The 14852-nt window shown below is 37.4% G+C and overlaps 1 protein-coding gene across 4 annotated transcripts in view; it reads right to left on the bottom strand.

The window, feature by feature from the left end:
- The window catches only part of GAB1 (GRB2 associated binding protein 1), a 133847-nt gene that overhangs the window by 43690 nt on the left and 75305 nt on the right, over positions 1–14852 (bottom strand). For all 4 annotated transcript variants that reach the window (XM_055276009.2, XM_055276010.2, XM_063638216.1 and 1 more), the window contains exon 2: positions 8988–9282. In XM_055276009.2, coding sequence (XP_055131984.1) covers positions 8988–9282 — 295 coding nt within the window. The remainder of the gene's footprint in view (positions 1–8987; positions 9283–14852) is intronic.

The raw sequence follows: 14852 nt of genomic DNA, 5'->3' as shown, positions 1-14852 counted from the left end.
AGGGAGCCACCGTGCCTGGCCTTTTCTTTCTTATATATAAACATAAGAATAAAAAAATGAATTTTTGGATATTTATATGACATAATGCCATAATTTCAGTGGATTCTCATAAATATCTGTTGTGGTATCTAAAAATGTTGATTATAAAATGGTCATCAGACCCTACCCTGTGAAATGTTTTACTGTTTTGATTCAGTTGCAAATACAGAGATTTATTTAAAAGGATTTAAAATACCACAAATGGTGACTCAAGAGTTAATCCTTGAGGATTTAAGAGAAGTATGAAAAATATTTATCTTTTAGAAGAAGAGCTTAAGAAAAATATATACAGCATTGAGGAAAAAAGAGCAGCCCACTCAGAAAACTGTTAATGTATCCTACAAACTGTATTCACAAGTGTATTCCACATACTTCCCCTTTCCTCTACAGTACAGGCATGGTAAAATGGAATAAACCAGCTCAATTTTTAGTTCTGACCAAAAACACTACTCACTGGAAATACTTCCCTATATGAAACAGTATGAATTCTAGCTTTTCACTGTAACTACTAAAATAACTTTTTCAGGTGGTTGTTTTTACAGATACCCTTTTAACACTTTTTTTAAACTTCATGGCTAGACACTAAATGCACTGAGTAAAAAAGAAAATCACCTAGCCAGGCAATTATGTTTGTCTGACTTTATTAACACAATGGGACCATCTCATTTTTGACCTTCCACTTCTCCTACCTGTAAATGACAGAAGTGTCTTACCCTCTTTGTACCTGCGAGATCCTCTCAATTTTCTGAAAAGAGGACAGAGATTCAAAGGTTCCTTTTAAAAAAAAAAATCCTTTTCACAGCATGTGAAGACATATATATATATATATATACTTCTTCTTCTTTTTTTTTTTTTTTGAGACAGAGTCTCGCTTTGTTGCCCAGGCTGGAGTGCAGTGGCGATCTGGCTCATTGCAAGCTCTGCCTCCCGGGTTCACGCCATTCTCCGGCCTCAGCCTCCCGAGTAGTGGGGACTACAGGCACCCGCCACCATGCCTGGCTAATTTTTTTGTATTTTTAGTAGAGATGGGGTTTCACTGTGTTAGCCAGGATGGTCTCGATCTCTTGACCTCATGATCCACCTGCCTCAGCCTCCCAAAGTGCTAGGATTACAGGTGTGAGCCACTGCGCCTGGCCGAAGACTTATATACTTCTAAGAGGCAATAACTAGAGAAAAACTTTCATTATGTTTGCTGGCAAGATGACGAAAAGACCTTTAAACAGCCATGAAAGAAACCCCAACAGCTCCAAACCACATTAACATGCAAAGGACTTTAAAAGGGAAGAGGGAACCACTCCACTACTTTGGCTCAGACAATGCATTATCTTCAAAGTTGTAGTCTTTGGGATTATTTTACTCATGTTAATTTGACTATGTACTCAGCTCTGCATATTTTAATACAAGCATTGCACTGTGTGTAAATATTCTCTAACATTACATTTCTGACCAAACCTAAGCAACTGGTCTGAAAAAATAAACTTCTGTTCTACTTTATAAAGACAAATGATTTGCCTCTATTCTATACTACGGTACCGGTAATGGAACAGACCATTTTGTTTTCTGCCTTGAGTTTCTGACTTACTGCTCTTTCTAAATAATGCTGGTATCAAGCTTCTAAGAACCAAACATTAGTTTATGGTTTGCTTATGTGTGTAAAATTATTTCCCATTTCTTAAATCAGAAGGCATGAAGAGCATAATTAACATCCATTAAAGGCTAATAAGCTGCTGGAGCAAACTCCTAATTGAAATTTACTTAGGAAGCTATTAAGTACTGCTAGGGAAAGCCTTTCAGTGAACAAGCTTCCAGTGAAGAGTAGATTATCATGTGATGAAATCTACAAATAATAAACTGGCCCACATGACCCCTAGCTTAATGCACAGTTTATCCTATTTGAAACCATAATACCCTCGTGTTAGTATCCCTCACAAAAGTTGGGGTGCCAAGACAATGCCTCTAAACATTCAAAATAATTACTTAAAGAAACCCCAAATGGCAGAAGAGTTGAAGCCCTAGGAAACAATTCTACTCTTTCTTATTGGTAAGGTAGAATGTTTCAAACTTGACGTGATAGGCTCTTTGATTTTGTAACCACTAAATTACTGTATCTGAGCATACCATAATAAAACTGTGGTGATCCCCATGTTCTTTTCAGGGGACCAGATAGGTTTATTTTCCCTGACAATGGGCTGTATCTACTGACAGAATAATTTTTTTGGTTTCTAGTGTAAAAGTTTACCTTTATGTTCACAATTAAATGTAAACAGGTCAGGGTTACTCTGCTTCTATTGATTAATGATTTATCTGGTGTGGTCAAGAATTTTTCTTTCTGTAAAGAGAAGCATTTCGAATAGAACTGTCTAACTTAGCAAATAAGGGTCTACAAAGAGCATGCATTATCATTAATACTAACATACCATTTTCTCACTTCTAAATACACCGTTTTTTATGGAAGAACATTTCAAACAGGCAAATCTAACAAAGTGGATACAAATAAGACGTAGCAGTAGTTTCAATTTTCTGTGAGGCAGCCGGCATTTCAGTTTCTTCAATTTATTCACTCAACTACTGAAGACCCTTAAACATAGCATGATCTGTTTAATGTGTTTCAAGTAGAAAAACTTTTTATTTGTCATGACTCTCTCTTTAGTAGATTGTGAAATATTCTTGGAGACTTTAAATTAAACCTTTAGGCAATGCTGACAAATGCCATAATTCTTATACAGAGGTTTGAAGGCCTAAGAATCACTTGTGGGGAATTTTAGAAATCTAGGTGACTGGGCCCCACCACAGGAGACTCAATAAATCAAGATCTCAGGAGCAGTAGCTTGGAAATATGCAAAAAAAGAAAAAAAAAAAAGAAAAAAAGAGAAAAAAAACACTAAAAACTCTCTGGTTGAATTGGTTCTCAGGAAAATGCAAATTAATACCACAAGATACCACTAACACCCAACAGAATAGTTAAAATTAAAGACTGACAACATCAAACGTTGACAAGAATGTAAACTCTCACATGCTGCTGGTAGGTAGGCAACTGGTACACTAACTTTGGAAAACTAAAGCTGTTAAACCTATTAAAGCTAAATATACGTCTGTACTATAACACAGCAATTATACTCATGGATGTATACCCAAAAGAACTAAGTGTTTATGTTCATCAAAAAACATATAAAGAAATGTTTACTACAGCTTTGTGTTAACTAAAAATTGAAAACAACCCAAACATCAATCAACACTCGAATAGATCCATAATTTGTGATATATTCACACAATGAAATGCTATAAGGAATGAAGAACTCTTGTTACATGCTACAACATGGATGAATCTCACAGGCTTAATACTGGAAAAAATAATGGTTCCAATGGTTCCTAAGTTCAAGAATAGGCCAAACTAATCCATAGTAATAAAAGCAAGTTTTTAAAAAGTTAATTTGGGTGAAGCCTTTATTGGAAAGAGGCACGAGAAAACTTTCTAGGGGACGGGAAGTGTTCCATTTCTTAATCTGAGGGGCAGTTATACAGACCTTGTATCTACATGTAGATATAGATCAATATACAAAACTACATTGAACTGTATGCTTAAGATTTGTACCCTTCACAGTAATAAGTTATACTTCAATAAAAAAGTAAATAAAAAGAAATTTTAAAAAGTCCCCAAATGAAAGGAAGTGTATGTATATTCTTACATGTTAGTTTATACCTACTTGACTCAAGGGAAGAATATCAAACAGAGAATTGTACTTTTTTTTTATTAAGCCACTATGATCTGGGCATTTTGAGAAAAGCAACTCAGAGGCAACTTTCTAATCCTGCATCTAATTAGACTAGAGGCCTTTATATGAAGTTAGTGAGCTGCTTCCCAATACTTGTTTAGCAGATCTAACAGCTTCCACCTTGTGTTGTAGAAACAAAAATAAATCTGTACATTTCCAAGAAAAACAAAGAAATTAGTTTCTACCCTCAAATCTACTAAAGAAAAGCATTCATAGGAACCACACACAGTTTAATGAGCTAGGACTTAAAAACAGATACAGCCTGCCAGCACTTTCAGTATTCAATAATAGCAGTGGTCACCTGGGGCAGCGGAAATAACATGGTAACGATATTTTGAGAGGTTCCTGGAATCAAAACACAGGTCAGATTTTTCCCTTTTCCTTTTGTTTTCAGGGGAAAATTAGTTATTCTCACAGGGATTGGGGACAGTTATTTTCTTAGACTGTGATAACCAGGCATGGTCTATTTCTTCTCACATCTAGTCTGAAATTAGCATAGTAAAAAAATTATCTTGTGCTGTTAGCTAATTTTCAAGCCAACAGTAGGAGGACAGTTAGCTCTCTGAAACAGGAAGAGCAGAGGGCTTGGGACAGATCTAGATAAAAACAAAAACATCTATTATTTAGTGATTGGTGGTGACATCTATTTGGACACGAGAATATAAAGCAGGTAGTCAAGTCAGTGGAAGAACAAAGGCATTTTGATGTTTACCTTGTCATATTAAACTGCATGAATATGATTACAGGATAATAGCAGTATTCTGCTATTTAGAACTTAAATGGCTGAAAAACTTTGAAAGTCTTTTTGCAGTTTTGCCATTATGGATCAAAAGCCAAAATTACAGAATAAAATATGATTTTGGCTGCTTAATACTACATAATGAAGAACTGTTCATGCTTTACAGATTTATTCCAAGAAACTCAACAAATACTTCAACACAGTATATTAAGACACTTCTAAATGTGGCTATTTGGGGAAATAACCAGGATGAAGTTGTGAAAAATCTCAATCATAGAATTTAAAAAATAAATGCAGTTGCATTTAGATATAGCTCATGACCTCGGTGTAGAACATATTGGCAGATTAAAGTCCTTAGATACTTGTTTTATCTATTAATGAACACATAAAAATGACTTGTGATTAACAGAGCTGTACTTGGTAGCCAACTCACAGACTATATATAAGAAATCTGATTAATCATACTATGAATTTTCTTACAGCCCTCTCCCAACCATGGATATTGTAAAGATGAAAAGTTCACAAATCGAGAGTTGCACTCAACCTAAATATACCTCTCATCTATTTTGTAAGGAATTGGGAGTTTTGCACTGAAAAGATCACTGCAGCTTTTAAGTTTTGAAACTTCACCTCTCCCTATTTGGTAGAAATTTTATAATGTGAAAACAGACATTGGGAAAGATTGATTCTGACTTCTAAAATTGATGAAAATGTTCTGCTAAGTACAAAAATAGAGCTCTCAGTACATTATCAGTTATAATCACAGAGCCACTGTAAACTACCTAGGCTTTTCCTGACCCTCTTAAGATTAAATCAGATGCTGCTGCTAACTATGCTTATCTAGTTCTTCTTTAGCAGAGCGCTTATGAATCAGTAGTATAATTCCTGGATTATTTGTCTCTCCTAGACTGACTGTAAGCTCTATGAGCACAAGAACTATATTCATAAACTTCCACAGAATTATACTTTTACACATATATATACACTGTATATATATTTTAATGCATAATTTATATATACATATGTATATATAAACTTGCACTCATCAATTATTATAATGAATTATTTTGGATATTTCTCTTAATGACTCCTCTCCCATTAGATGCTCAGTCTGTGATGTTTACCTTTTGTCTCCTTAACTAATCACCTAATATATATTTGTTGAATGAATTCCCACAGCCTAGTAGAATGTCAGCAAACTCAAATAATTTGGTGAACTAATCAATCAGTTTTCTAAAAGCACACCAAGCTTTCCTTCTCAGAGCGGAGTGGGTGTTTGTCAGGCTCCCAAATGATAAGAATCATCCTAAGGTGGCCAAATAGACAAGACGCTGTGCCTTAAAACTTGCAAAGTTAATCTCAGACACTTGAGAATTAAAAATTCTTATTTTGGGTTCTCAACCCTACCCACCCTTGAATAGGCTTCAAAAAATTAGACTCACATTCCTTGACTGAAGAATGCACATCCTCTATGAGAACATCTCATTTCCTTTGTAAATATATTTAGGAGCATTGTAAAAAAAAAAGTAAGAGAGGTGGAAGAACATCTACGATTTAGCTTTTTGGATCAGCTCAATCTATACAGACAACCAACAGAGACAAAAGTCTGTCCTTATGTCCCCCCAAACAAATTCCACATTGAAAAGGCAATAGGCAAAGGAACAAGAAGAAGATAATAAAATGACAAATTATTTTAACTGAAAATCCATCACATAAAAAAACTAATGTGCTGTCTAAATCCAATAATTATCATTGATGTCATTGACATCAACTGACTAGATGTTAACCATTAAAAAGAGCTATCTCATTTGTAATTTTAACTTTGAAACCCTCTGCTGCACTCAAATATAAACTATAAATGCAAACAGGAAAGGGTTTTAACTGAAGTTAGAAGTAGCACCCCCATGCCCACTTACACTGTGACCACATTTAGTAACTTCACGAAAACAACTGAACCCTTAATTCCTCCTGTGAAACAATTTCTTGAAGTTTTTAATCACTAGAGCTCTGCTGAAGATCTCTATTTCATCAGCCCCCTCCCAGCTAAGCTGGATCCTTCCTTCCCTCCTAAGAGTGCTGTTCCCGTGAGATTCTGAACGCCCTCATCAAGGGGTTTCCCCGACCCCACTGGGCAAACCCCAGCCCTGGCAGGCTCCTTTCCCCAGGGCTGCTGACTGGCCAGAGAGGAAGCTGGCCTGAGCTCATTAGAGATGATTAGTTCCACTTCAATCCGAATCTTGGTGTTGATTATTAACACAATTTTCCACTCCTTATGGTATCTACAGCACTCCTAAATGTAGATGTTCGGAAATGCACACTTCTAAATGTGAGTATAACCACAAAGACAAGAAGGTCAAAGACCTCAGTTCACCTTTATTTCTGATTCTTGGCTCTACAAAACTACTTTGTGCTGGAGTCCCCTACCTACATGTTGAGCGTTTGTTTAAAAAGGAAGAGCAGAGAGAAGTGGTCAGCCAGCTATTAAAAAGTGCCTGAGGTCAGGTGCGGTGGCTCATGCCTGTAATCCCAGCACTTTGGGAGACTGAGGCAGGCGGATCACTTGAGGCCAGGAGTTGAGACCAGCCTGGCCAGCATGGTGAAATCCCATCTCTATTAAAAATATTAAAAATTAGCCCAGTGTGGTGGTGCACACCTGTAATTCCAGCTACTCAGAAGGCTGAGACACAAGAATCGCTTGAAACTGGGAGGCAGAGGTTGCAGTGAGCAGAGATCATGCCACCGTACTCCAGCCTAGGCGACAAAGTGAGATCCTATCTCAAAAATAATAATAATAATAATAATAATAATAATAAAGTACCCGAGGTAGAACTCCACTTGTAAAATTCTTCTTGAGCCCTCTAGTCACTCAGCTCTTTCCAGCATAGGCACCCCAAATCTCAGTCCCTCATTCAAGATCTGTAAGCAACTGTCCCTGGGCCTTTTTCATTCAGAGCCCTACTGCCCCAGTCAAGTAAAATTCGATTCCTTCTCTGGGTCTGTTCTTTCCCAAGTCCCTAAGCCTGGAGGGTTCTGCATCTCTCCTTTCATTGACATAGAAATACTGTTTCTTTCAAAAGCCTACATTTTGCAATTTATTTTCTTTTCAGAAGCTTTCCCTCACTACCTCTTACCCAAACGTTGAGTCCCTCGTCCTTCCTCCATGCTCCTTGTAGGACCTGTGCTAAGTAATTCATTTGTTTGGTACTTGTTCATTGTGTTTTGTGACTGATTCTCACTTGCATTTCATAGGTAATGATAATCACCTTGGCTATTTCCTAACTTCATAACCTATTTATGCTTGAGGTTGCAATTTTTTGAATGTCTGCAATCAGACCTTGGCGATGACCTTGAGTAGTGGGATATAAATAACTCCCACATGCTTAGTGTTCCAATAATGGAACGCCAGGCATAAATGGGATAATCTAATATAGTTTTTTGAGATGGTGTCTTGCTCTGCTGCCCAGGCTGGAGTGCAATGGTGCAATCTTGGCTCACTGTAGCCTCTGCCTCCTCGGTTCAAGCGATTCTCCTGCCTCAGCCTCCTGAGTAGCTGGAACTACAGGCGTGTGCCACCACGCCCAGATAATTTTTGTATTTTTAGTAGAGATGGAATTTTACCATGTTGGCCAGGCTGGTCTTAAAGAACTCCTGATCTCAAGTGACCCACCTGCCACAGTCTCCCAAAGTACAGGGATTATAGGTGTGGGCCACTGCACCCGGCCATAATCTAATATAGTTTTTAAATATATTTTTAAATAGCACCTAAAGAATTGGGTTGAGCTACATAAAAGTGCTTTTTTTTTTTTGAGACGGAGTCTCGCTCTGTCGCCCAGGCTGGAGTGCAGTGGCACGATCTCAGCTCACTGCAAGCTCCACCTCTTGGGTTCACACCATTCTCCTGCCTCAGCCTCCGGACTAGCTGGGACCACAGGTGCCTGCCACCAAGCCCAGCTAATTTTTTTTTTTTTGTATTTTTAGTAGAGACAGGGTTTCACTGTGTTAGCCAGGATGGTCTTGATCTCCTGACCTCATGATCCACCCGCCTCGGCCTCCCAGAGTACTGGGATTGCAGGCATGAGCCACCGCACCCGGCCAAATGTGCTATTTTTAATAGGTGAAAAATAGTAAAATAGCAACAGTGTTATATGGTTAAACTGAATATTTACATTGGAACTCAATAAATGTTCTTAAAATGTCTTCTTGTCACCTTCTACTTCATATTTAAAAACTGCCCCAATATGTCTAAGTCTGTCTCTCTAAAACTTGTAAACAGTTTCTCCCCAAACTAATTAAAGGATTCAGTGCTTTTTCCAAATGTCAAGTTCCTATTATAAAAATAAAACATTATATTGTGTAACTAAAATAACAAAGAATTGTATGACATTTCTAGAAATGTAGCAGAAAAGAATTCAGGCTGAATAATATCTCGAACTTACCTTCTTCTGTTGGATTAAACCCACAGATGTCACAAATACAACGAACCCACTTATTCATCTCCTCCTCGCTGTCTGCTACCAAGTAGAAAATCCGGTCAATAGTGTTGATATCAAAAATGTAGCTGTTTTCAAACTCTTTTTTGTTAAATGTCAATCCAGCATCTACTTGTTGACATAAATTTAAATCAATAATACGAATAGGCTTCTTGGCATGATCATTTTTGTAATATTCCAAAACATCTGGATCTCCAGTTAAACGGCCACTGCGTAACACGAACCATCTCCTCTTCCATGCCTAGAAACAAAAGAAAAATATCCATTCAGTATTAACTTGAGATAATGTTTTCAAAAAGATGCACATTTATCAAACTGATTTTACAAATGCATTGTTTAGAGAAAGTCACAATATGTGTGTGTTTGTGTGTGTGTTTTTACTACAGGATAATCTGCCACTCTGAAAAGCAATGTTTACTCATAATTCAATTAACTTAATAATGTTTATTTATATTCAGTATCTTCTATTAAATCTCCTACTATATAATATTGAAGCAATACATCAAGGAGGATTCAGTTTTTACTAAATATGAAAAAGTCGTGGTTTCAACAAATGGTGTTAGGAAAACTAGAAATCCATATGCAAAAGAATGAAGCTGGACATTATGCTAAGTGAAATAAGCCAGTCACAAAAAGACAAATATTGCATGATTCCACTTCTGTGAGGTAGTTCAAGTAGTCAAATTCATACAGACAGAAAGCAGAATGGTATTTGTCAGGCCCTGCGGAGGGGGAGGGGTGGGAAATGGAGAGTTATTATAGTATTTAATGGGCCTAGAGTTTGAGTTGAAGAAGATAAAGTTCTGGAGATGATGGTGGCCATGGTTGCAATGGCGCTGTGAATGTATTAATACTTAATGCTAGTGAACTGTATATTAAAAATAGCTAAAATGATAAATTTTATGTTGTGTATATTTTGCCACAATTTTTAAAAAAGCAACAGATTTTCATGCATTAATATCATGCCATAAAGAATACACATAAAGCTGCTTCTTCCTAAGACTCCTACAGATTTTAAACACTTAAAAGTTTTCTCTTTTTTTTAGGTGTAGTGGCAAGGCATAGGGAGGGGAAAAGGTTTTGAAGCTTTTCTGGCTTCTTGCCTGGGAAGCAATTGATTCTGTCTCTCTTTTAGCCACACAGCCTGTTGTTCAAAGACTACATGAGTAAGACCTGTATTCTTGAATATGGGATTTAACTCTTTTTAATATTTCCCCTCTTCTTCCCAACAAACATACATGGGCAATCTGTACTACACTCACCACATACCCCTCCACAAGTTCTGGTAAATTTTGAGTTTAATACTACACCTAGAGAAGCCTAAAAAATTATTTTACTTTCACCCTCCCTAAATCTGTGGTCACCAAATAATAAAAGCAGAACCAAATGACAAACAGCCTTCCTTATCAGCCTTTAACCCCAACATGTGTGCCTGGAAACAAACTTATACCTTACTTCTCTTTGAAGTTCTTCCTCAGGGAGGCAGCCAGATAGAAAAGAGGCCTATTTTAGCAAGTCTCAGTCATTTACTAAGAAATATTCTCTGCTCCAGATTCAACATTCTAGGTAAGACTACCTCAAGAGGACACTCTGGGGCTGGGCGCAGGGGCTCATGCCTGTAATCCCAGCACATTGGGAGGCCGAGGTGGGCGGATCACTTGAGGTCAGGAGTTTGAGACCAGCCTGGCCAACATGGTGAAACCCCGTCTCTACTAAAAAATACAAAAATTAGCTGGGTGTGGTGGCAGGTTCCTGTAATCCCAGCTACTCAGGAGGCTGAGGCAGGAGAATCGCTTGAACCCGAAGTCGCTGGTTACAGTGAGCTGAGAGCACTGCGCTCCAGCCTGGACAGAAGAAGACTCCTCCTCAAAAAAAAAAAAAAAAAAAAGGCGGCAGGGCGAGAGGCGGTGGGGACACTCTGGGAAGTGGAAGGACTCAGAAACCCCCAGTGGAATAAAACATTCCCTTTGCTGCTTGTGGGAAGAAAAACAAGTATATAATTCATTATTCCTACCTTCAAAGAAATGACTAATTGTGAAGAAAATATTTAACATACATGAAAATACTTGAGACTATAGCATCCCAGGCAGAATGTCCGCAGAGGTATTGCTACATGAACAAGCATTCCTCTACAGAAAAATTTAGGCAATCCTTTAACAAGAGGATTACCAGAGATCACAAAGGCCTAAAAACATTATATAGGTCTTTAATCATCAATATTTTAAATTAACTTCTCATTCTTCACGCAGCTCAAAGGAATAAGTATATAATTCGTGTCCAGGGAAGGCAGGGTAGAGTCCTATACATGTTTTAGATAATATTGAAAAGTCATAAAGTGTTGGATTCACATGATTTTAGCACTGTTTCTGGACTATAAAAATCCATTCATTGACTATGCATCTACTTACTGCAAAATAAATAAATATCATCTCTTAGTAAAATTATGCCTCTATGGATACTTCCCTATCAAGCAGAAAGCTTTAAAAAGTAATGCAGAAGTAAAGCAAAAGAATATAGAATATGATGTTATTTATGCAGGGCCCTCAAGAAATCATATCATTCAGTAAGTGATTTCTCCAGATAGTGAAGCTTCATCTTTAAATACAGAAATGACTTTTTAAAACTTTATTGTCTTGCACACAAATCTTTCTAAAATGCTTTACTACATACTTCACCAAACATAATCCATTCCCCAATGATTCAGACTAAGTATTATAAGCATCCATTTCTATATGGCACTTTAGGAGGCTCTCAGAGGCTGTTGCACTGTATGGAGTGTCATTTGCCCCTATACTATTAATAAATAGTACCATATTGCTGTGCTTGTATAGTTCATCTTTTAAATACAGTTTCCTGTCTTTTTTCTCTCAATTTTTATCAACTGTCACTTATCCCCCTCAATAATAGGGTTTATAGGAGGCTAAACTCTTACCTGCCTCAGGGACTTTGCACATGTTTTCCCCTAAATACATTATATTCTTTCCCTCACTTTTTGCCTGGCCAACTCAAAATTCAGGGCTTCTCTTCCCTGACCACCCTCAACGCAACCAACTCCAATGTAAAGTAATAGCATAGTTTTAGAGATCCTATTACTTACCTATGTAGTGATTTGTGTTAATTTTGCAATTCAATTTGTATTTATTTGTGTAGTATGTAACTCCCCAAACAGACTGAAAAGTTCAAGAAGATAGTGACCACGCCTGCTTTATTTGCCATAGCACAGTGCCTAGTATATATAGCATATCTGTACAATAAATAAATAGAATTCTCCTGAGAGAGTAGACTTGTAAAATTTTTGAGATTAGATTTGATACATGGGCCACAATGAAGAGAGTGTTTTCCAAGCATCTTCCACTTGAGAAAAAGAGCTCCAATACTGAACATATACATACTAAAATAAACATAACTAAGATAACTTTACCAAAACACATGCACAAAACATCTTAGGGAAAAGGCAAAAACAGAAAAGCACAGAACATGTCCTTTTGCTACAGCTTATGTGTCACTCTGTTTTCCAGTTAACTGTGGCTCCCCCCCATCCATTCCTTGGCTTCCCTGTTGAAATCACATTGTTAAAATTCAAAAAGCCCTTAGGAACTAAAATAAATAATCAAGAAATGAGTAGCAATGAATTGAGGTGCACTAGATATATTGGGCTAGTGATTACAGAGGCTGAGTAGACCTTATACAAGACGTGAACCCTTACGGCAGGAAATTACAGCATTAAAACACAGAATTTAGCCAAGCAGCACCTGCCATTTATTTATTTATTTTTAACATGGTCCAAATGTGAATGTTTGTCTCAGTCACAAAATGAGTCACCCTCATTGAATCTGGCACAGATTAAACTGGAAAACAAAAGCAATTACATAAACTACACACTTTAATAAGGCAGATACAAAGGTTCTCTGGATTATGGTACAAAGCACAATTTAGCCACAGAATAAAGCTTGATGCTCGACAAGAGAACTGACATCAGCACCCTTGCTAATCACAGCACAAAAGCGTCTCTATGTTTTGTCAGAGCACAAAATGGGCCCACATAAATCAGTCTTTGTTATCTGAAAATATCTGAGATTCTTAAAGTTTGTCCTATTTTTATCCTTGCTGCCTTGGTAGCTCCAGAGAAAACCGTATACTGCCTTGCCAATCCTGCAGAGCAGTAGCAGACAAAAAGGACAGGCTTTCCAGAAACCTTCAAAACCAAATACTCAAAGTAATTTTAAAAGAAATTCACACAAAAAATCATTTTAACGACTAGACTTCCATTACAAGCAGAAAATGAAGAAGCTGAAATTTGCAAGATGTCTGCATAGTTGAGAAGGACTATGTAAAAACTTATTTTGTAGCCATTTCTTATATGTAATAGTCACTCCAATTTTGAGTTGAACAAATAATTTGTTAACAAGAAGTAAACAGTTAAGTCTGGATTTTGGGGTAACTTAAAAGTACCAAAATCTGAAGCCAATTCCCTATGCTCAGTGACTGCCTCCTGTGCCTACAGGATAAAACCCACACTCTGGCAGGGTACACAGGACCCTCCAATCAACTCCCGCCCCATCTCCACCCCTAAATCTCTCCAGCCTCACTTCTTGCCTCTCTGCCTTCCAACCACATTGGAAATACCTGTAGTTTCCCAAACACTCTGCTCTGTCCTGCCTCTCACCCTTTGGCACAAAATCTACCCCCTAGATTTAGCTCAGCCCTCTTTGGGGCACCATCCCTGAGTTGGCTCTGAGCTCTCCATTTCTACCTTTTTGCTAAATCATTTGACATCTCTATATTTGAATGTACTGAGGGCTGGAGCCATTTTAACCTTTCTTCTTTCCTTTCCCATTGCCTAGCGCCAAGGAGGTGCTCAGTCAATGTCTGCTAAATATGCAATCGAAAATGTTTGAGGCAAGGATTAAAAATACAGAAGTTCTCATACTATTTATGCATTACAGGGATAGTGATATAACTGTGATCTGCCCAGCCCATTCAAGAATTGGTCAGGCAAGCATACAGGTGTGTAAACAAATTAATTTATTTTTAAAACTCTACAGACATATGAGAGATGTTTTTAAACATCATTTTAAAAGAACTATTCTTTTAAACATTTCCTATATTTAGCAAATTGGATACACTAACCTGTAGAACTGTCACACTGAAGCTAGGTCTTAAGACAGGCTTATCACACACCCTAGAGTATGGGTATGTACATACTGGCAGGAAAGTACAGATGGAGTCCCACTATTTGGTGGGAAGCAAACATTTTTTAACCTGGATTAACCCCAAGCCATTAATGGCTGTAATATTACTAACAAATTCACAAATTTTGCCTATATGGCTGTAACGTTACTAACAAATTCACAAATTTTGCCTAAGTAACCTAACTAGCAAATGTCTTCAGCTTTAAAGAAAAACGTTGTAACTGCTGTACACCCTGTTTTGTGAGTTCTCTATGGTATAAATGACAGCTCACATGCCTGGTGTGATGCTTGCCAAAATTCCCTCATCTTTTCCCTGTACCTTTACTGGAAGAGCTAATTATTGAGGAAGTAGCCAATATATGGGAAGGCAAGAGAGAAGATCAGAGAAGAGGTCGGGGGTAGTCCATGGGTTCTCTGCCCTGAATGCACATTAGAAATATCCGGAGAGCTTTGCTTCAAAAAAAAAAAAAAAGTTTGGGGTTTCACCTCAGGCCAACTAAATTGTAATGTATGGGGGTGGGGGTGAAGATTGGAATAGGCAGCTTTAAACATTCAACAGATGATTCTAATGTGCCACTGTGATTGAGAACCATAGATCCAATCAATAGGATTATATTGC

Source organism: Symphalangus syndactylus, chromosome 4, assembly GCF_028878055.3.
Source record: "Symphalangus syndactylus isolate Jambi chromosome 4, NHGRI_mSymSyn1-v2.1_pri, whole genome shotgun sequence".
Lineage (NCBI taxonomy): Eukaryota > Metazoa > Chordata > Mammalia > Primates > Hylobatidae > Symphalangus > Symphalangus syndactylus.
The sequence above is the reverse complement of the archived record's forward strand: the minus strand, read 5'-3'. Positions and strand labels throughout refer to the sequence as shown.